General features: G+C 35.6%; 1 protein-coding gene across 1 annotated transcript; it reads left to right on the top strand.

The window, feature by feature from the left end:
* The first annotated feature begins 1,738 nt into the window (after positions 1 to 1,738).
* LOC137391202 (uncharacterized) lies at positions 1,739 to 22,108 on the top strand. Its single transcript, XM_068077593.1, has 24 exons — positions 1,739 to 1,911; positions 3,331 to 3,390; positions 4,518 to 4,581; positions 5,057 to 5,167; positions 5,386 to 5,490; positions 6,673 to 6,807; positions 7,100 to 7,227; positions 8,341 to 8,512; positions 9,972 to 10,098; positions 10,373 to 10,452; positions 10,645 to 10,749; positions 11,247 to 11,373; positions 11,482 to 11,558; positions 11,846 to 12,088; positions 12,626 to 12,736; positions 15,410 to 15,630; positions 15,994 to 16,147; positions 16,626 to 16,784; positions 17,521 to 17,693; positions 18,893 to 18,973; positions 20,004 to 20,081; positions 20,357 to 20,550; positions 20,639 to 20,725; positions 21,581 to 22,108. Exons 1-24 carry the CDS (start codon positions 1,739 to 1,741, stop codon positions 21,844 to 21,846), a joined length of 3,231 nt encoding a protein of 1,076 aa, XP_067933694.1. The 3' UTR covers positions 21,847 to 22,108.
* The last annotated feature ends 238 nt before the right edge of the window (positions 22,109 to 22,346 follow it).

The following is a 22,346-nucleotide window of genomic DNA, read 5'->3' as shown; positions in this document are numbered from 1 at the left end:
GCACTTATGGTATGGCCCAAAGGTCGTCTAGTAATGTATCATTTGCTGTGCAAGTTGACAGTCTCCAGAGGCTCATTGGTCAATTGTTATGATGCTTAAAACAGAAGATCAATTGCGACTCTTCAGTTTGCACTTTGCTAGTTATATTGACCAATTGAAAACATAGAAAATTGCACCACTGCCAATGAAACACAAATGGGCCTCTCATTTTTCACATAGTTTATCATGTGGCTATGGTAGCCACAGAAGTTTGGATTAGCTCACTTTCCTCAGCCAAGTAGCTTCTAAAGCATTAAAAATCGGAACAATTGTGGCTAACATCATTTTGTCTGTATCACTAATATGCATGGTTAATTACACTGTGACAAATTATTACCAAATCGCTAAACACACTGCAAACTCATTGCACTGCAAATTTCTAAAATCAACCAATCGATAAGATGTAACAGGAATTGCATAGACTTCTTTATTTCAGATAAAGTTTGAATTACATAAATCAATAGAAGCAATTAATCAATCATATACAATGAAGGGCAAAGAAAAGTTGAAAAAAGTAAGCATTTGACTTAACCTAGCATATGGTATGCATCCAATTGGCAAAAAGATACAATTAAAATGAGCTTTGTTCACTCGGCAGTGCATAATAAATATCATTAGCCAATATGGTGAATTATGAATGTCTAAAAAAATGATAGCTAACTATTAATTGTTACCACCCTGTATACAGCATGAGCTGGTGATGTGAAAAACCTAGCAATTGTGACGCTGTGAAATGACTCAGCAAATTCAAGTTCGGTCTTTTGTTTCACTATTTACGACTATATATGACCCTTTAGAATTTACTAGCGACTGCCCTGCTAGCCTTCAGTTAGTTTTAGCATAAGTCTATTCAATCAAAGCTAGTGCTTAGTAGTAGTACAATGGCTAGTTTGCAGTTTAAATTGTAGCTGTTCTTATAGATAATAGTTTTACATGCCTAACCAAAAAAGCCTGGCTTCTACTCAAATGCACTATTGCCGGTACACTGAGTTTGATTCACATAATATATGCTTGCATAATCATTTATGACTAAAACACCCAAGTGGTCAATCTTTTAAAGGTTGATATAGTCAAAAGTTATTAGCCAACAGCTAAAATGGATATATTTTCGCTAAAACTTACAACCATGGTAAAAATTTCAATTGTAAATAAAGTTGAAAATGGCACAATCAACCACCCATAACCGCTAGCTTCAAATAATGCCGTTGTGTATTAAATGAATAACAGCGTGTTCTTCGTTTCGTACTACTTTTTGTCAAATTTTGCTTTACGATTTCAACTTTGTAAAGCACCACGACTTTATCTAAGCAGTGCATGGTTGATTAGTATTGACAGTATGTATTATAAAACAACTATGTGCATTATGAAACAACTCAAAGCGGTCGACAGATAATACACCAAACTTATTCTAGCACCAAGCGCCATCACAAGTTAGACGAAGTTTCCTATCCGAAGAAAACGTTTAACTTGATACGCGGTTAGAGTACTGGCACTGAGATAAAGCCTGTGACAATTGGTCGATTTCATCGTGTGCGACTAGTAATTGGACGTCCTGTTGCAACGGATATGGTCGCTAAGCAAACTGCCAAGGAGAGAGGTTAGAATACCATGTAGATGAAATTCGATGCGCTATTGTCAAAACTTGAAAAACATTATGTTGTACTAAGTAGCGTCGATATCTTATACATACCTGATAATCATGTCTTTGCGGACACGTGTAAACGGGTTTACAGCATGGGTAAATTTGCGTATGAGAGAATACAACGTATCACTTAGCAATGTGATGCTAGATTTGATGAATGGAACAAACCTGAAAACTTTAGTTGAAAGCATGACAGGAAGAGACATGGCTAATGTTCAATCGTTTGATGGGTAATATTATACTTTTCTTCCTTGTTTATGGTATCGTCCGTTAGACTTTTGTGTCTCTCGGTCACCATCTCTCCTCCGATACACTCTCACCACCTTTCTCTGTCAGGAGTTGCTTTTTCAGTCGTCTGTTTATTAAAACCCGTTTTCATAAACCATTAGTAATGCATTTTTTGTTGCTGTAAATTTCTTAGCTGTTCTGTACATCTTAGTAGTTTTTCATAGGGTAGATCCAATGATAAAAACCACCATTGATGTAGGGGGTTTATATCATTGGTAGATCTAATGGGGTCTTTTTTCATGGGGTCTAATTCCATCAAATGTCCATATAGCCTAAGTCTTCTTTTCAAAGAGATCTAATTCCAAGGGTTTTTTTCAGTACGTAGTTTTACAAAATTCTTGGTTAGAATCTGTCAAGGGTTTCTTATGGTAACTATCAATCACCTCAGGTGTACCCTTATTGACAGTCCAGGTTTCATTGTTATGTAGAGAAATGCTGGTGGTGTACACATTGAATGCTAGGAGTTTGATGTTTTTAGATAGTCTGTGAAATGCCATTTATAATTCTTCTTATTAGTGCAATCTTGTCTTTATCTTGTTTGTGACAAGGTGAGTTGTGAAGTATTTTAATTTTTTCGATTGGAACTCTTCCCATTATGCTTAGGTTACTCGGGTTTCTCTCTAAAATTGCCGAGGTGTTTTTAATGATATGGTTGCAATTTGCCCTTAACCAACAAACACCATCTGCAGAAGAATCAGTGCTTCATTACTCAGATGGTTTGTTGAGTTGCTTGTAAGAGCCAGTGCAAGCGGCTGACAGAATACTATATTGGAAAAAGACAATAGCTCTGTTAGATTTCTATATTGGTCGTGAAGGGTCTTTCTATCTGGCATCACTGTTAGTTCGAGATCTTTTATTAAGTCATCACTAGGTTGAGTCTATCTTCTCCTTCAACTCCTCTAATAATGATCCCTTCTCTATTCTATCCAAAGTTTGGCTCATGTCCGTCATTAGCAATTCGTTATACTACCAGTTGTTAATTTATTTATTTGATTTTTATGAAATCACATTAAGTGTGTTCTTCTGTTCTAATAGTTTTAGACTCGTAATATCATTAGCAGCACAAGCAGGCACTGTTTCTTTTGATGGTGCAAGCAGTTTATTTATCATTTAAGATATCAATTAACCCCAACACTATTTAGCAGGATATTTGATTCCCTTAAATCCTAAAAACCTTTTTTACTGATTAATGAATAATGGTTATGCAAGATGTATATTCATTTTGATAGTCCTTGAAAGGTTAGATTAAACTTTAAAGAGAATGTTAAAGACATCCACTAAAGAAGTATGCAGCTCTTCAAGTTTTTATACCAAATTTTACTATAATTGATGTGAAACTCATCTAAACTTTTCTTATACAGGTTGACACAGCAACAGAAAGTGACTAGGGCTGAATGGATCATCAGAGAACTAAAACAATGGTATGTTCTGCTTTTGTTCACAGGCATTGGTTTGTAAGTAGTTCATTGTTTGACGTAAAAGCGACTATATATTGTAAAAAGTGGCTTTGTTGATTCATTTTTGTTTCATGAGCTCAGAAACTTTTTTCTGCAACCAGTGTAATCAGTAGATCAGTCAGTAACTATTATACAGGGCAATGCTTGATTTGAGTGTAAGGCCACCTTTAAATGTTTTCATGCTTGTAGTTGTTTTACGATGTTCCAGAAAAAAAAGATTATTGTTTTCTGCGCCTGGCTAAATGCTTATGTACAACAATGCTGTTTATGTTCATAGTTATTTTATGTTCATAGTATATTCATATGTTCATTTATTTATGGTCATATTCATTTAACTGCTGGTATCCAGTTTTACATATCTATATATCAATATTGTATTAGTTTGTGACCGCTGAACATAGCTTATATAATCAGTTCACTTGCAACTATAAGTGTCTATACTTTCATACTGCTACTGTAATAGTAGCTCAAATCAAGGGAAGGTGATTGTGATTAAGTGCTGATTTGGTTCAATAAAATGGGGACAAGTCTATTTTTCAAAAATTAACTTTTTATTAATTCTATTTGCGCATAGATACATAAAAGACTTATATCTCTGCACAATAGTCATTGTTTAGATTTGTTACTAATTACTGTGCTGATTAAGTGCTGATTTGGTTCAATAAAATGTGGGACAAGTCTATTTTTCAAAAACTAACTTTTTATTAATTCTATTTGCGCATAGATACATAAAAGACTTACATCTCTGCACAATAGTAATTGTTTAGATTTGTTACTAATTACTATTAAGTAACGAATAGCTTACAGAAAGACCTCATATATAGTATAGTAGCTCTTTTTGCAATGTGATATATCAAGTGTTTTAGAGCTAAATCATCCATTTCTATGTAGTCATTCCAAATCTATGAAGTCAGAATACCTGTACTGTAACATATATTTATTATGTATCGTGTAATGTCATAGGATTATATAGTATGTGGCTTTAGTCAAGGAAATAATATTATCTTGCTAACCTTTTAGCTCGCCTTTGAAAAAAGTTCAGCTATATTGCCATGTTTGTGGTTATGTTAACTACGACATGTTTTTTACAGCAATGTAATTCCCTCAGATACATATGTAGATGCAAGACTATTTGCGATGCGCAGTGCTGACCATGTAAGTGTCTCCTGTCAAAGTAATACTTATCTTCTTATTTAGTATGAGAGTGACTTACTCTCTCTCTCTGTCGATATAAGACCTGCTGTGTGATTATCTGCTGACTACTTCAATCAATGTTGCTAATGCTTCGTCTCTTACCAACCCAATACATGTATTATCACTTATTATGGATTTATTCTCTCTTTCCCTTTCTATCTCCATGCGTATCAGGATACATAAGGATCCGCTGATACCAGTCATATCAGCTGTTGCGAGTTTATCAGCTGGGCTATTCATCAAATGAAATACAGACTTTTTTGTATAAAATAGTAAAGTTAAATTATTAACTTTTGTATTGTGACCTAGTTGTAAGGTTTCTGATAGAGACATTGGAGAATCTAGAGCAGTCAATCCATTTTGTATTTTAACAGGCACTGTCAGATGAACATCAACAAAGATGACTTGCTGTACAGTCATATGACATGTTTTGCAGGTGTTTGACATGCTATGGCGATTGGTCTGTCATGACATTTGGTTTGTCTGGGAACGAGCTGAATATCTTCAGCACTCTGATCCCGCAGTGTTGGTGCAGGCTTCCTTTAAGGTAAATCACTGCCTTTTTTGTCAATTGTTTGTTCGTAGAAGTTAATTTTGGTAGCAGAAGCTGTGAAAAAATGTTTTCCGTTTTTTAGTACATACATCTAGTCACTTGAACCTGATTAGGAAGTGAGTAAAAAAGATTGTGAGTATGGTATTTTATGTTTGTTGATGGCATTTTATCAGCACATAAAGTAACATTATACTAACCACGTCTTATTGCAGTGGGTTCCAGAGACTATCATCAGAAGGTCTGCAAAAAAGAAAAAAAGTGAATCATTACTGTCCGGGTTTGGTAGCTCAACTGGATCTAGTCCTGGCCCACCATCTGTGAGTCTCATGCTTATTGGCTATGTCATTTGACAGTCTTTCTCATTTATGTTCTTGCATTCATAAAATGGAAGACTAGGTGTAAAACTTTTTTTTTTGAACATTTTTTGACGAATGCTAAATTTTCTTAAACAAAACTTGATCTCACCTGCATTATTCATGAATTATTCGGTAAAGTACTGTACATCTGTTCATGCATATTTTACATCCGTAAGAGATTAGTGTTTACATTTCTTGAGTGAGAAGTGAGCATATCAATGCTTGCAATTATTCCTCGATTTTAATTGGCAGTTGGAAAGCATTATGTTTCATTGATACCATAATCTTTTTTTATGTTGTAAACACAGAGAATATAGTTTTACGATGTTATTAATATTTTTCACTCTATCTTCTTTTAAGAAATACTGCCACCTTGGTTAGGTTTTAACATTGCCCCACAAATAGCCTCGTGTTTACACTGCATTTAGAGGAAACTAATATGACACATTTTTAATTTTCTTTATTTGAGGCGTTTGAGACATTTATAATAATGTATCTGTAACTGGATTGAAAATTTTATCTTAGCAATCATGAGCAAATGCAAAATAAAATATACGCTAATAGAGCTGCGCAGGAGTAGACTTATCGCAATAGCCGATGTGAATATGAGAGATAGAGACAGACTGTTTCACTATATACATCATTTTGGGCAAGTCTAGGCGCTTCTTTTGTTTCTGAGCATTTTTACCGCGATCAATTTTGTCAAATTTAATCTTCAACTATCTTGACAATGAGATCGCCTAAAACAACAAACGACGTATTAACCGATAAAAAAATCAATAGCTTCTGTTAAATCCCACTAATATTTGAGGCAATCACATCTTTAAGATCAGATCAGCCTCATACTGTTGCTTGCATTTTATTGTTTAATGTTGGGGCACATTTATGATAAGACAAGTTTTGAAAAGATTTGTATGCATAAAAAATAATTGTTTTCTCAAGTGTTTTGTTTGTGATTCTTTGATTTTTTTCTAGAACTTAAAACTATCTGTTTAGTAGAATTAATCGAGTGTGAACAAAATTTGGTTGAATATAGTTGTATTATTATGTTCAATATAATATAGCTAGTTTGTCTGTTGATAAATGGTGTTGGAGGCATAATCGATATGCAGAAATTCCAACAGAGTTATCTTTTACCGCTAGTCACTATCCTCAGCCATGGGCATTGTGTGGCCTGACAGCGAATTGGTGAAAAGTTACAAGGCGAAATTGCCAGACAGAGACAAGTACCCAAAGGCTGATGAGTGCATCCTCGAGCTTGTCAACACACACCTTAAGGTTTAGTAGTAATTCTCTCTGTTATTCATCTCAACGTATAGTTCTAAATGTTCTATAACACTTGTATTCTTAATTTAAATATACTAGGAGTTGTCCATCCATGCTACTTTATTTCAACATTTTTCTATGTGTTGACTATTCAAGTCATAAAAAGGCTTGTACATGTAAAAGAATAAAATAAAAGTCATATTTAGTTTCTTAGTTTGTTCAATTAATGGTTCTCAATTGTTTGGGCTAAACTATACAGAGTCTGCCACGCTACGCAGAGTATGACTGTCTTGTACATCTGTAGAAGACACAGGAAGGTCAGAAGTTACTAGTAACATCTGCGGATGACATGGCTGATCACAGGGTTCTTTGCTGTCTCATCAACTCATTTGTGCCATTTACCTTCACTTCTGAAGTTCTTCCCAATGACAGGTACGGACGGCAGCATGATCAGTTTTTCTCTTCACCTTGCATATTGTATTCTATACCTGAATTGAATCGGGTGTAATTATTTTAATTTTTGTTATTATTGTTGTCAAGTCTTTTGGTGACTGTCTTTTACTTGCTATGGAGCTGCAATCATAAATTTAGCCTGTTTGTTCTTATTACATAACATGTACTGACTAGTAGTGAACATAGACATAGATCTCTTCAACATAGACTTGATATAGTAGCTATTGTTTTACTATTGATATCTTGAACCTTGTTGGCCAATGAGAATAGACAGCATAATCATTGCTGTTTATATTTTCCTTTTTCTACGATTTTTTATGTAACTGATCTGTTGCATTTTTTTGCTGTTTCATCAATTTCTGCAATTTTTGTCATTGTAACCTTTAATGTTTTTGATGTTTTAAGAGCAAAACATAAGGAATGTTTACTTTTGTTTTCTTTTTCCATCATCATAAATAGAAAACCTTTTATTAAAATTAAACATGATCTACATCTACCCGTTTTTATTTATAGTATGCAGTGTACAGTACAGTTTATGGTGTAAAATGTAAAATATTTTACCAAAGTTGATTTCTCGCCTTGGAATGGATTAAAATTTACTTACATTCATTCTAATGGGAAAAATTGTTTCGGATCTCCAACAACTCGATTTTTGAACCGAGGTTCCACTGTACATTGTTAAAATATACGCTTCGCTAAAAGTTATGAAGTTTTAAATTTACAGTGGTTTGAAAACATTTACAATTGTTCTATTTATTTTTAATTTAGTTGTCCCTCACAAAACATTTTCCTCATGATATGAAATTTGAAAGTTACAGTTATTTGACAAAGTTGGAAAACTTTTACAGTTGTTTTTATTTTCTCTTTTAATTTATTTCAACTGCACAAAACATTTTTCTCACGATATGTAATTTGAAAGTTAGAATGGCAAATTTTATATATGTTAAATGCAAATAAATTTTCTGTGCCAAGACCTTTTTACTACCTGGGCAACGCCCGGGTAGCACAGCTAGTCATTATATAATAGGCTTATAGATGTATTTGTTTCTATTGGCATGGCATTCTATGGAAAGCATTTATGCATTGATTTAGGTGGACAATCAACATCTGCTTGGAGACAGTCAACAAGATGTTTCATGGTGAATCAAGTTTCAATTCTGCTGACCTGGTAGAGGGAGACACAATGGCTATCTGTGCCTATTTTTGCTACTTTTTTATGATCGCCTACAAGTATCGACAAGCCAAGGCTGTGGTTGAACGCGTTGTGAGTAAAGATTGTTAGAGAGAGTCCTATTAATTTGTCAAGATAGCTGTACACAGTTAGATCTCAAATTCAGTTATCATTTATTTTATTTTCACTTGAGTCTCATCTCCCCGTGACTATTACTAACATGTCCTATCTACAATGTCCACATGTCCTATCTACACTGTCCACATGTACTAGCTACATTGTCCACATGTCCTATCAACACTGTCCACATGTCCTATCTACACTGTCCACATGTCCTATCTACACTGTCCACATGTACTAGCTACACTGTCCACATGTCCTATCTACAATGTCCACATGTCCTATCTACACTGTCCACATGTACTAGCTACATTGTCCACATGTCCTATCAACACTGTCCACATGTCCTATCTACACTGTCCACATGTCCTATCTACACTGTCCACATGTACTAGCTACACTGTCCACATGTCCTATCTACACTGTCCACATGTCCTATCTATACTGTCCACATGTCCTATCTACACTGTATACATGTACTAGCTACGCTGTCCACATGTCCACATCTACACTGTCCACATGTCTTTTCTACACTGTCCACATATCCTATCTACATTGTCCACAAGCCTTATCTACACTGTCCACATGTCCTATCTACACTGTCCACATGTACTAGCTACATTGTCCACATGTCCTATCAACACTGTCCACATGTCCTATCTACACTGTCCACATGTCCTATCTACACTGTCCACATGTACTAGCTACACTGTCCACATGTCCTATTTACACTGTCCACATGTCCTATCTATACTGTCCACATGTCCTATCTACACTGTATACATGTACTAGCTACGCTGTCCACATGTCCTATCTACACTGTCCACATGTCTTTTCTACACTGTCCGCATATCCTATCTACATTGTCCACAAACCCTATCTACACTGTCCACATGTCCTATCTACACTGTCCACATGTCCTATCTACACTGTCCACATGTCCTATCTACACTGTCCACATGTTCTATCTACACTGTCCACATGTCCTATCTACACTGTCTACATGTCTTATCTACACTGTCCACATGCCCTATCTACACTGTCCACATGTCCTATCTACACTGTCCACATGCCCTATCTACACTGTCCACATGTCCTATCTACACTGTCTACATGTCCTATCTACACTGTCCACATGTCTTATCTACACTGTCCACATGCCCTATCTATGCTGTCCAAATGTCTTATCTACACTGTCCATATGCCCTATCTACACTGTCCACATGTCCTATCTACACTGTCCACATGTCCTATCTACACGGTCTACATGTCCTATCTACACTGTCCACATGTCCTATTTACATGTCTTATCCACGTGTCCTATTCACATTGTCCACATGACCAGAAGAATATATTAGCTGTCAGCATATAGAATTATTATTGTATCATAGCTTTATAATTGAGATCTATAGGAGTGTTATTTATTTTATAGGATTTGATACATCAGATGGTGAGAGAGTGCCGCCACATTATTAGCCAAGTTCCTCCTAAATCTACCGATTCTTCTCATGCCAAACGCCATGAGGAAATCAGCCAGAAAATTGACAATTTTCATGAAGGTTGGTCCTTGCTAGATGCCGACAGGTAGTATGGTCCGTGCTAGATACAATTTAAACCCAAGTTAATGCTTACAGGTAGTAGGGTCCCTGCTAGATACAATTTAAAAACAAGTTAGTGTTACTTATTGTAATTTTCCATTTTTTCGTGGATAGCTTGCAGAAACCAACGCATGAGAACACCAGTAAGATCACAATGAGGCTGCAAATAAACTCCTTAACTAGGCTTATTGTTGATGATCCATAGTTAAATGTGCCGCTTTACTTCGTGTTGCAGAAGTTAAAGTGATTGAAACCAAGTTTGACCTTAAGTACTGCAGGAATTGGGTCGACCACGTGCTTCTCACTCAGACTGAGGTAGATTATTACACAGCGATGCACATATTACCTAAATGGGAAATAATTTAAATGAGTGTAATTTTCTGCAAAATATCTCTGCATTACGCTTTATCAAATGCAATTGCTTGATTTTAAGCCTTGGATTTTTTTTCAAAAGCCTTAGCTCCGCAGAGTCTTAGACCACACTTGGCATGTTTTGCAACATTTCAGATACACAAACTTATCAAGGCGAAGATTGCTGAGAGATTTGACACCGTGGAGGTGCCACGAAGCATAACCATCAATGACCTCTCCCTTGCTATGAACATAAACCTTGTAAGTTTTGCCTTTTTATGTTCGATGACAGTAAATCATATGTAGTCTTATCCTAAAACTTCTATTAAAAGTGTAACACTCATATAAGATGCCAGGAGTGTTTACTCATTTTTATGGCAAGATGAGATAACTCTAGCTATAATGACTGTTGATTATCAGTTTGATATCAATTCCATCCTTTTTGAACGAGCATTATTCTATTGCTATACCCTAACACGAGTATTGCAGCTTATACTGTTTTCTAATTAATTGACAGTTGTCTGGTTATAACATATTAATGCCTTTACTTAGATTGTGCAGTATAAAGGGCATAGGGTGCTGAGAAGGCTTGGACACTAGATTTTAGTAGCAACAAATGTATTAAAACTATAAAACGGACAAGAAACAAGCCGGTCTCTTATATCAGCTTGAACTTTTCCAAGCAGCATGCTATAATGTGTTGGCCAGCATAACCTGAAGATGGTTGTTACTACATGACTTATTCTATGCCGTTGTAGAGCTTGACGGGAGGTACTGCCTTCTACCACAGTACAGATAAGGAGCAGTGCTCTGAGTACAGAAAGGTAGTGCTGAGGCACAAAGAAACCAAAGAATATGTAGATGATTTCACTGCCAGGAACAAAGGTACACTACTTCTAAGCCGCACATGACATAATTCTAAAATCTTACTTTGGAGTTGCCTTTCCACTTAGTCTAATCATCTCATAGTTACATGTCTTCACGCTTTTGTAGAGCCTGTTAGAAAGCTGTTGGGTTTGAAGTTATTTGATGTGGTGGACATAAACCCAAGTGACTACCCTCATTATGATGTGAGTAATTGTCTTGTTTTGCCTGTGGTACAGAACTAGATTACTTGTTGGCTAAAAGTAGAATGAGGTTAGGTTTAGCAATAGCGATAAGATCGGCTAAGAGTTGTCATACTTGCACGACTATAATATAAAGTATTATTATAGTGTAATCTTGTGCATATGGATTATGGCAATATGTATTTATTCATATGAAAATTCTATATTAATAAAGAGGGAACCACAGAAATTGCCAAGTATGTTCGCATTTATAAACAAACCTACCTTATTATTTATCAATATGTTTGCAGTTCTTCTTTGAGGCTTCATCTCGGAATAAGGTTCTGAAGTCGGGATCAGTGATGCTATACCAGGTCTTTCCTGGTAATCATATCGCCTGGCACAAGCAGTGCCTTAAATCCATCAAGGAGAATGAAATAGACACCGTAAAAAATATGATAACCTTTTTTAAAACACAGCTATCTTTCATCAATGCCAAGGAAACCAACACAGGAAACACTGCCTTGCACTATGCGTGCAAGAATGGCTGCTATGTTAGTTACACCACAATAGTAATATAATTTCCTAATTATACTGCTGTTCGCTATATTTATGGAGTTGCAAGCAATTTTTATGCATTTATTTAAAGCAAGAAAAGCAACTAAAATAAGATTTTTTTTCTTTCACTACTCTTTCCTATTCAAACTATTGCCAGTTGATAGTTAATAATTACAAGTTTATTGTAATTTAGTCCATATTCAGACACTCTCAGAGATGAATCTTTTAAGTTGGTATTCTCTTTTTCTCAAAGCAGTTGGATCTCAGTCTTGTCAAAGAAATCAGCTGTTCAGGAATCATTAGAATTGTAATATATATTGAAGTATACAAAAACATATTTACTTAATGATTTACTATTGTGTGATGCGTGTTTTATAAAGGAAACAATGATAGGTAGGGTTTTGTTACGGTTTTGCTAATTGATGACATAATGGACAAAATTCACAGCCAAATTTTAAAACAGAATTATTTAGAACATTTTATTGTTTCCATAACTTTTGTTAAGATGGTAACAAACTTTTCTAAAATTGTAGAGTATCGCTTTGTACTTGTTGGAGAATGGAGCAAACATAAATGCTCTGAATGGATATCGACAGAGTCCACTCTTCTCAGCTGTTGAAGGAATGCAGAGGAAGATTTGTCGTGTAAGTAAACACTTGTAGCTGCTAGCTATAGCTTGTGGTTAATATCATGCATACGCTAGAGATGTCTTTTAGCTTACAGATAATAATTGTAGACTAGTTACTCGACTCAAAATACTAGTTGCATTGAATTAATCATACAGCAATGATCTATGAAAGATTTTAGAAGTTATTCCTGGCACCATTAGCTTTTTCCAATTAGCCAATAGGAGGAATTGTGTGGTCAGCAGGCATGATCGATCAAGTCTAGTTGTCCATAATTACATGTCCATCATGGCCAATGGCGACGGGTCCTATTTCCATATCTGTTGTCCGTAAGCACCTGTTTTAGGATAAACCCTCCATGTGTACCTTCTCAGTGTTGTGAGCATAGACCTAACTATTAACTATTAGTATATTAACTATACAGTAATACTTCAACTTACGAGTGCTCCAACGTACGAGAAACTTGAGATACGAGCCAGCTTTTAAGCAAGTTTTAGCACTAACATACGAGCCATGTTTGAGATACGAGCACGTGAGTCAGTTGCCAAGTATGCCGGAGGTGTTTTATGAGAACAGCATCACTCTGTATTTTTCAACTGCTCAGGTTATACTTTTGTACTGTTTTTGTGCGCGATTTTCAGTGCAGAATTATGTGAATTAAAAGTACAGTGCGTAGACCGAAAGTTTGCCAGTAAAATGAAAGATGAAATGCAAAAAAAAAGCAAATAATAACAATTGATATTAAACGGAAAATTATTGAAAAATATGTGAAATGTGTATGTGTGATTGAGCTAGCTCAGCAATATGACAGAAATACATCCACAATTATCAAACAGAAGGATTATATTAAGGGCATTTATTTAGTTCGCAGAAGGACTAACCATAGTTTCTAAACGGCGGAGCGGTCTTCACGACCGCTGATGGAGAGACTGCTCAGGCATTGGATAAAAGATAAACAATTGGCCGGTAACAGCGTAACTGAACGATGCTATGTGAAAAGGCCGGTGCTATCTATCAAAACTATAAACACTTGGACAAGTTGGCTAGTGGTCGTACATTAACCGTTTGTGACGACACCTGTGTTCGTCCTAATCGCAACATGTTGAAAAGGCGACAAAGACAAACGTTCTCAAATAGTTTTATCTTAAAACGGCCGGTTAGTTGTGAAAGCGAAACAAACAAAAATTAGCTAACCAGCGAGAAACTTCTAACTATGAACGCCGAAGAAATTTTAATTACGTTAAGTTGAAAATGACAGTTTGCTTTTAGGTTTGCTTCTAAGTTTGTCTTTTAAAACTGATAAAATCCAAATTTATCAAAGTCAACTGTTGTAATGAAGTATAACTCTCTATATAACTCTCTAGAATATCTCCCTCTCTGGCAAATACTAGTGTTAGCTGCTATTGTATGTGTTTAATTTTACATTTTAATTAGTCACATTTCCTTGCATTATTTTTTACTTGATGCTTTTTAAAATTTTGTGGTAAGTTAGGACAATAACCAACATGTTCTTTCTGTTACAATATCTTGTTTTGCGTGTTTTATTTGCATTTTTTTAGAGTATGGAAACTAGTCAATATATATTTAATTGTTTTATATATAAATAATTTGCACCAACATGCGAGTAAATTAACATACGAGCTCAGTCTCGGAACGCATTAAGCTCGTAAGTCGAAGTATGACTGTACTTATAGTTAATAGGTCTATGGTTGTGAGTAAAGTAATAGATTTAGTAGGCTAATGTTGTCTCACCTGTTGACACCTGTCTATATGAAATGCCTACTGATGAGGATGTCACACACACATAATTGTTAGTGAAGTCACTTTGAGAATCTTTTCATCCAGTATCTGAACCGCCACCATTTGATTTTGAGTATCTGTGTGATCTTGCTCATCATATATGCACAGAGCTTTCGAGTCGTAGCTCTGTAGACCATCCATGATTCTTACTATAGAGAAAGGCCTAGAATACTACTGCTTTGTATATTACGCCTTTGGTTTTGATAATTATGGCTTTGTTAATTATAACTATTGTTATACTATATAGAACATGCAAATGTGTAATGTCCTCATTGTTGAGCTCAGGTTCTTCTGTGTTTGGAATAAAATATGAAGCATTTTATTCCTTTAGAGGCTGTGCCTTCATGGTTATGTGACGACCTCTAGTCGTATTTTCTCAAATAAGATGAAGTCTAGACAAAAAGAAGTTTAACTCACAACCATTGCTTTCTGAGCTTCTCTGGTGTTCATAAAGTGATAATAACAGATAACTAGTTTGTAGTGTCTTTTCTTATTGTTTTTATTACTGAATAGGTGATAAAACCATTTAATTATTTGCATGCATATATGCTTTTCTGTACATGTGCATGCTCCAGTAACCATTGTAACATGGCTACTATAATGACAATTCCTTCAATGAATTGAACATATTTATAACATAGCTTTAATTACGTTGCTAATTACTGTAAAAGCAAATCTGTTCCTGTCATTTTTTCCCACTCTCTCTCCCCTGCCTTCTTTTCTTGCTCTCTCTCCTCCACTCTCTCCCCTCCTGCCCTCCAAGCTCTATCCCAACTACTCTTTCCTTCTTCCCTGCTTATGCTTATCTATCAAGATAATTTCAGTAGCAGCTATGCAATACAACTACTCTTGCATTAATGTGCAATCACAAATAACCATTCACACCTACAGCTGTTGATCGAGTGGGGATGCAATGTGAACGTCAGAGGAATTCGAGGAAACACAGCATTCGAGTCAATAAAAAATGATGAGTTTCGAGAAGACTTGACTCGCAAGTATGAGAGGCTCGCGACTGCGGTACCCAAGATAACAGATGGTGACATAGACGCGCTTAAGTCCCTTATAAAGGACCATGTCAGTGGTGTGAGCTCTTTTTGTACCCTCCGTAGCAGGTGAGAAACTCACAAGTACTAAGGCTATGGTTATAACAAGTCGTCAAGCTGGCCCATTCTGTGCTACATGTAATATCTTTAACGGGTGATATACTGCTAGGTGCTACTGTACTAATAATTTACATAAATGTAGATTTCAACAAGCTAACAATTTGAGGTATGCTGTTTCGATAAACCACTCTCATACACTGTCACATGTTGGAGCCTTTTCTATCTTTTACAATCTGTTCTTACAACAAAATACTTGAAATGGCTTCCTTATGCTTATCAGGACTACAAACAGTTCAATTACTACAATTCTCTTAAAGCCACTTGTCAAGCCGAAATTGAGTATAATTTATGCTAAGGCTCACTTGTTTGTAGATGTATAAATGGCAGCACATTGCTACATACAGCTGCCTACTTTGGATCAGTCGAGCTTGTCAAATCATTGCTCAGTCACAGGGTCGACGTGAACCTCACAGACTACAAGGGAGCCACTCCACTGCACAGAGTCCGCAATGTTGAGTGCCTTAAGGTAATCTATAAGTAGTGGTGCTCTTTGATAAACTCATTTTGCGATTTAATAAGACGCTAAAAACATAGTCTTGCAAAAAGAGAAAATCTTTTGGAGTTGTCTGCTTGTGCAAAACATTTCTCATGGACAGAAAATTCCTCATATTGTGACTGAGATTCTTCCAAGTGTACTAGGAGCTGACTAATCACCTTCCCATGTTTGGAAACAGCCGCTATCAAAACTGCTTCCATAACCAAATTTAGTTTTAAACAAAATTAAATAATATCTACTATTTACAAAAACATTTTTAATCTTACATGCAGCACAAAACCAAAGTTAAAAGAATTTAACACCAATCTCTCAAACGATAATCAGCTATAAAACCACGGTATTAAATTTCAACCGAATTTTGTGTTTATATAGTCATTTTTAAAGGTTTGGAAATATTTTATTATCTCTGCTGGGTTTTATTCTGCATACATTTCATTTTAAATGTAAGGCACTGACGGACGCTGGAGCTTTGATCAACACCATAGATGACGAGGGCAACTCTCCACTGCATGTGAAATGTTTTGGAGAAACAAACAAGCCCACCCAGCTAGAGTGTATTGAGATGTTGATAGAGAACAGAGCTCGACTGCTGGCTCGCAACCAGCGGGTATGTTTTCTGTTGTTCTGTTGTAACCTGTAGTCACTTTTTCAGACTAACAGTTGTACACTGAGCATTGATCATTAAATTACAGGCATTCACTCAAAATGTTATACCATCATACTGCAAATCTATTTTGATCAAATAAATAAAATGCGGCAAATAATTTTACATAGTGTCTCTTTTTCCTATATAACCAGTCAGTTGTAATTGTTATGCATGCACTCACTTGCTTTAATATATCAATTAATCTTTTTATTACTTTATTGGCAATAATTAATTATCAATAAATAATTAATGCCAATACACGTCATACAGGAATCATGAAAAGGGCAGTAGTTAGTCAATAAAATCAAATGAATGGTTTGACATATAGTGTTTAAATATCTTACTCTGTTAAGAGAATGCATATTAGGTGGAGCATTGTTGAAGGAGCTAACCATAATATTTTATAGATGATTTCTAAAGGTTGTATGCAATTTTTGTTACATCACATAAGTTGAAATGAGCAATAAGTCTGTAATTTTTATGTAAAAATTACAACACAAACCATAAAAGATCTTAATTTAGTTAATAGTTAATTTATATTGTTACATGTTATTATTCATGTATATTAAAATTTTGACATTTGCAGAAATATATTTTTTAATATTTATTTATTTATTATTGATGGCTGCAACTTCAACTAGTTGGGCACAAGTCGTCAAAGATTCTTACAAGAACTGCTAACACTCTGTTCTTGCAGTCGCTGCTGCCGATCCACTGCTGCGCCATGCAGGGTAGGATAGATGGAATAGAGATGCTGCTTAAATATGGCAATGATGAGATTCGAGAATCACTGGCGTCTCAAGACAATTCATCTCCTCCAAGCCTAATTTATTTGGCCATATCTAGTGACCATCTAGAGTGTGCCAAATGGTCAGTTTCATATATCTGGAGTTGTCTCATTTTGATACATCGAAAATATTGACTGATTGTGTGAGAGCTGCTCTGATAGTACTCGCAGCTATCAGATGTATCAAAGCACCTGTCAAACATCTATTTCATCCCTTTTGCTAACAATACCAGCTTTTCTAATTGTATGAGTTAAACTGACAGAAAGTCAAAGATAAAAGTGACAAGGTGCTACAGGTTGTTTATATTTTCAATGTTATTTAGATGATGCAACTGTAGAAAATTAGGATCCACCTTATGCGTAACAAAGTGTTTCAATTTACATACATGTATGTTATTTTAATGCTGCCACATGCCAATCGTAACATAAAACTATAGATAACGCTAACGCTCTCCTTTGAATAATGCTGATGCTCTCTGTTGGCAGACCCTTCTAGGACAAACTTCACATTAAACCTTAAAGATCAAAAAGTGCCTCTATGTGTCTAACCAATGATTCACTTTTTGATCTGAAAGTTTTAAAATGGGCAAACCTACCATCATTATTTACCATTGTAAATATCGCCTTCCGTAAAACATCTACGTCATGGCACTCTGTTTTTCAACCCTTCTCCATAGTGGCGTTTAATTAGAGGTGGTGTTCAAATGAAGGGCGGTGTTTGTGAATAGTATTTACATTATTCATCAAAATGCTTTAAAGTCTTCAGGTAAGATTGTAAACCTCATTTTGGGTGAATCTGAAAACAACAGATATGATTTAGACCTTCGTAACTTTGAATCTGTGTGTCGCTCTAATGATTGTGATGATTGATCTTCTCAGGTACACCGTTACTACAATCATGGTAGCCATTACAGCAACAATGAAAAAATTAATTGTTATTGATGTAACTGAGTCATTATTAGTACTATTTTGTGGACACTTTTTTACTGATCACTTTTATTTTGGGTTTGAAAAGATCAACGAATGTCAAAGAGGCTGGCAAATAGAGGAGACGTTCAATTAGAAGGTGTATTTTTTAACCCTGCTGCTATAGTGGCATTCTAATAGAGGTGGCATTCTATTAGAGGTGGCATTCAAATAAAGGTGGCATTTAAATAGAAGTTTTCTGGTATATTGTTCAATGCAAACATCACTATCATTGATGAAAGTCAGATTATATATCATAAACTGTTAACTATGGAGACGCGGTTGCTACTTATTACCAAGAATGTCTGTTGTGTAGGCTGCAGCAAGCAAACTTTGAGCTGAAAGAAGGAGAAGCGAATGCTCTTGTTGAAAAGGTCCTTACAGAAGTCATTAAAAGGTAAATAAAGTTATGAGTTTGATTCATGGACTTGTGACTGTGTCATTTATATTAGTTGCCACTTCAGAATCACCTCTATCGAAGCCTTAGTTCCAGGCGAATCAATCACTAGATCACAAATGTAGTTTTAAAATGGGTAGACCTACCATCAATGGCTGACATCCTTATTGAAAATTTTTTGAGATGGTTACCCAAACGCACAGAATGTTACAAGACCGGCTTCCATGTTAACTATTATACCTATAACTATTATACTCGCAACTATGTGATGGTAAATGAAATCAAGGAAGACCTAGACTCTGATATAAAGATGTAGCTAAAAGGAATTCAAAATGGAGGCAGATCAATACAAACTCACTAGATGATCACTAGTAATCAAGCTGAGTGGCGATCCGCTATCATATGTAAGCAAAAACCATAGACTGTCTTAGTCTCTTCAGCCGACTGCAAGGGATAGGTTACCCAGACTACCCAACCTCCGAGCAGCGATGTAGATCTCCTACTAAATTTCAAAGTAAATGTGTTTGTGAATCTTGATTGGTCAAGCCCACTTGATTGTTATATCACTGTATGATACTAACTAAAACTTATGTAACCTCTTGCAAACAATCTCACACTTACTTAACTTCTATTGGCAGTAGTAATCATCCACAAAATTATGTTTTTAATGTTTTTTTCATGACTTTTTCAATGAGGCCAAATTCTTTAGTTTGAAGCTTGTTTATCTTCTATTTTTATATGAAGGTGTGATATGCTTATGTAGTTGTCTTCTTTACGCTCTATGATTTTATTTCAGACCGTCTATTTCATAACAAGCTTGTATCACGGCATCAATAGACAGAGCAACAAATAATTTTTTGCTTTCAACAGTTGCTGAGGTCTTTTTGGTTACATAAAACTTTCTACACCATAGCTCAAACATTTTGTAAGCATTAGGTAATAGTCATGGCTGCTTACATGCATATGGGAGTCATTCCAATTGATGATGACAATATTGAATAATCACTATTCACATGATTTATATTTGTAGCAGCGAACAAGCCAATGTTTTGGAGTTTCTATTCGAGTGTGGAGCCACAGTTAACCCTGAGTTCTCTGGAGGAAATACGTGAGTATCCATTCCTCATGTGAACATCGCAATCCTGATTAGATGAACACACTCAACATAAGACATGACCCCCACTTGAACATTTTAGTTTGTTGAATGAATATGGTACACGAGTTACGATGTACTGTCACGCTTGGTTTACCGTTGAAGAGCCATAAAATGTATATTTTAAAAGTCAGTATGTACATTAAATTGAAACTTACATGCAATATGTATAGATACAGTTCTGACGGTATATTACACATTGTTCATATGTGATAATGTATATTTGGCAGGGCTGTTCATTTCGCAGCCATGATTCCTGCGTCTACAGATGTCTTAGAACTCCTGCTAAGCTATGGGGCGGATATTGATGCCCCCAACTCAGAGCACAGTACTCCACTATTCTTTAGCTGCCAAACAGACAACATGTTCGCTGCTAGTGTCCTCCTCTCTCGCGGTGCAGACTTCAGAAAAAGAAATAACAAAGGTCTCTCTATACTTTCAATTTTAGCATCCGATCAAACTGCTTTGTCAACTTCATCGTACAGGAAGTATGACAAATATTTTTGCTTTAGGTTTGACAGCTCTTGACCTTATCAATGACTTTGATGAGTGGATAGAATGTGGATTCTTTACAGAAGAGATTGTAGCCAGACTCAAAGGTTCGTCTTCAATCGCTTGTATGAACTTCGTCAGTCGGAGAGATGACCTTACTGTAGTCATAACTATAAAATATTCCACTAGTTTATTTTTATTAGATTTTGAAAATTACAAATTTTTTGCTATTTTATAAATATTTTATGTGAAGTTTTATTGAATTTAAAATGTCAGTTAGTCAATTAAATTTATTTCTTCAACAGAGTAATGTGTGTGTGTATTTTATTTCATCAATTAGTAGAAATATAATATTAAGCAAAATAAAGATATAGTTATAATATTGATTAAGCTAAACAAAGTAAATGAACGATCAGTTCCTACTTGTTAAGGCGTGATGAGACCCACATGCGCAGTAGCACTGCAGCTAGTCGATGCGCTGGGCTCACAGGAATTGGCAAACTCAAACAGCAGGTCTAGATTAATCTAGACTTAACAAATGGCTTTTAACTTTAACTCTAAAACTAGTAAACGCAAAGGTTTTGTGCAAGTGTATTAGAAGACTGTTCTATTGTGATGGTACTTTGCATTCGATTGTTTTTTGACCTGAAGCAGTATAAAATAATAATAATGCAAGTCTTCGAGGTGATGAATTCTTTTGGAATACTCAGTGGGTAGATGCTTAATATCTATGCACTGAGCATACCTCAGTATGGATATATATTGAGCAAACTGAGGTATATCTTCGCTCAGTTTGCTCAATATCTGATCAAACTGAGCAAACTCAATATCTTTGCTCGGTATTTTGCTGCTGTGTTATTCAGCTATAGTTGTGTTAGAATTGATACGGTAATTAAAATATAATTCACTCTACCACTTTCATTTTATTTTTGAATGATGCATTTTCATTGTATTTATTGCAGCTTATAGCCTGAAGCATTCTAGAGATTTGGTACGAGCTATTGGACAGAAGGTCTTCACAGGCTATGGCTCAACATCAAGAGGTACCTCGAGAACAATGAACGTTAGCAAGTCTCTGCTCAAACCTATCAGCCCACATCCCCTTCCCAATAGGTCAACCCGTCCCTTTTACATCACCAAGTCACTGCCAACATTGTTAGCGCTGCCACCCAAACCTGTGAAAAAGTATCCTGAACTCCTACCAAATGGTGGTTACCTTATGTTTTAGCCATTAATACAAGGTCTTCCATGCGTCACCATGAAGGACATTTACCACAAAAGTAATTACATATTTAATGACACTAAATTTTAGGCAAAGCTCGAGAGAGAGAGAGTGAGGAGAGAGTTGATTAGCTTTGGCTTGAGTTTAGCCGGCTACGTTATGGGGCAAACCAACATAAACAATTAAACGATTTGCTATTGAGGGTTTTACCCACAGTTTGGTCTCATTTTAGCACAGATATTGTTAAAATCTGAGTTGCATCTATTACTTTCACCCATTTCTTGAGCATATAATGCCAATCCAAGTATAGTAGCTAAGGCTAGATTTGCCACTCTTTGCATCATATGTCAGCTTATGCTCCAACGCTTGCTCTGAGGAACACTGTTTTCAACTTTTTCATTTTTCTATTAAGCTCCCACTTATGTTGACCTTTAACCTACCTCTAATTTTCCAGTTTGAACCTTTTGATGTTTCTTGATATCTTTATATGACTGTTTGTTTGGAAT

Source organism: Watersipora subatra, chromosome 3, assembly GCF_963576615.1.
Source record: "Watersipora subatra chromosome 3, tzWatSuba1.1, whole genome shotgun sequence".
NCBI classification, from domain to species: Eukaryota; Metazoa; Bryozoa; class Gymnolaemata; order Cheilostomatida; family Watersiporidae; genus Watersipora; species Watersipora subatra.
Note: the sequence above shows the minus strand (reverse complement) of the source record. Positions and strands in the feature narration are given on the sequence as shown.

Bases quoted from the DNA above. Each gene is read 5' to 3' on its own strand.
- LOC137391202 (XM_068077593.1), top strand. From the start codon at position 1,739: ATGTCTTTGCGGACACGTGTAAACGGGTTTACAGCATGGGTAAATTTG. The intron at 1,912-3,330 runs GTAATATTATAC...TTTCTTATACAG, and splicing joins AATGTTCAATCGTTTGATGG to GTTGACACAGCAACAGAAAG. The intron at 20,726-21,580 runs GTTCGTCTTCAA...TATTTATTGCAG, and splicing joins GATTGTAGCCAGACTCAAAG to CTTATAGCCTGAAGCATTCT.